The sequence below is a fragment of the Vollenhovia emeryi genome, unplaced genomic scaffold (genome assembly GCF_000949405.1).
Source record: "Vollenhovia emeryi isolate VEMERY1.0 unplaced genomic scaffold, V.emery_V1.0 DF949278.1, whole genome shotgun sequence".
Classification (NCBI taxonomy): Eukaryota; Metazoa; Arthropoda; class Insecta; order Hymenoptera; family Formicidae; genus Vollenhovia; species Vollenhovia emeryi.
Genome location: NW_011957088.1, coordinates 1 through 1,362, shown reverse-complemented (window position 1 = coordinate 1,362; position 1,362 = coordinate 1). Strand labels below are relative to the sequence as shown.

Below are 1,362 nucleotides of genomic sequence, written 5' to 3'. Positions count from 1 at the left end.
AAGAACCAAAACACAAAAAGAAAAATTTGCAAAAATGAAACCACACACGCAAACAGCAGCTCCTCCCCTGATAGTAAAGAACCTTAGTAGTCAGACCCTTTCACCCGCCGAAACTGCCATCCTTGCCAAAGGACACAACTTTGCAGTCACCCCCTCCAGGATCCCGACAGAAGAGATCAGCCAAATAGAAACCGCCATCTTCCAACTCCCACCTGAAGCAGGAAACAACATCAGACAGCAGTCATCCCAGATCCTACGAAAAGCCAAACTTCCCATCCAAAACATTAACAGGGAAGAACGACTAGCGCTTCGAAGCCTAAGACAGAATGACGACATCCTCATTCTACCGGCGGACAAAGGCAACGCAACAGTGGTTATGGACAAAAGAGACTACCACAACAAAGTCAACACCTTGCTGTCCGACGCCCAAGTCTACAAAAAACTAAAATGCGATCCAACCTCTAGCGTTGAGAAGAAAACCTCCTCCCTGATCAAAAAGGCGAACCTCCCTCCGCTAACCACGAAATACCTGACCCCCAGCGACAGCTCAGCATCCAGACTATACGGCCTTCCGAAGATTCACAAAGAATCAGTACCCCTACGGCCTATCGTCAGCAACATCGGGGGCCACACCTACCAACTAGCCCGCTACCTCACCAAACCCCTCCAAAAACTTACCGGCCTCAACGACTCCCACATCAGGAACTCAATGGACTTCGTGAACAGAATAACCAAGATCAAAACCGAGCCCAACGACATCCTAGTAAGCTTCGACGTGGTTTCTCTGTTCACCAACGTCCCAGTCTAAGACACTCTGGACATCATCAGAACATCCAAAGAGATTCCATCCACCCTGTTCCCATTAATAGAACACTGCCTCAACTCCACCTATTTCCAGTTCGAAGGAGAATTCTACGAACAAACCACGGGAGCAGCAACGGAATCCCCGATATCATCCATCATCGCAAACATCTTTATGGAACACTTCGAGAATGAAATCCTGAAGAAGGCCCCGCAAAAACCCTCCACATGGTTCCGATACGTGGACGACACCTTCGTCATCTGGAAACACGGAAGGGAAACTCTACCTCAATTCCTCACTTTCATCATCTCCCAACATCCCAACATCCAATTCACAATGGAGACCGAACAGAATTCCCAAATCCCCTTCCTGGATGTCCTGGTCCGAAGGAACGAAGACGGCACCCTAAGCCACAACATCTACCGCAAACCAACACACACGGACCGATACCTCCACGCAAACTCCCACCATCACCCCGCCCAAAAGAATTCGGTAATCAGCTCTCTAGTCCACAGAGCACTCTCCATCTCGGAACCAGCCGCCCTGAACGGAGAGCTAAA

General features: G+C 49.3%; 1 protein-coding gene across 1 annotated transcript; it reads left to right on the top strand.

The window, feature by feature from the left end:
• Positions 1 to 34: 34 nt before the first annotated feature.
• On the top strand, positions 35 to 1,294 carry LOC105555901 (the record flags this gene model as incomplete). The annotated part of the gene is made up of 2 exons (XM_012002952.1): positions 35 to 763; positions 899 to 1,294. Coding segments are annotated over exons 1-2 (1,125 nt in total), but the record flags the coding sequence as incomplete, so codon positions are not given.
• Between the last annotated feature and the right edge of the window lie 68 nt (positions 1,295 to 1,362).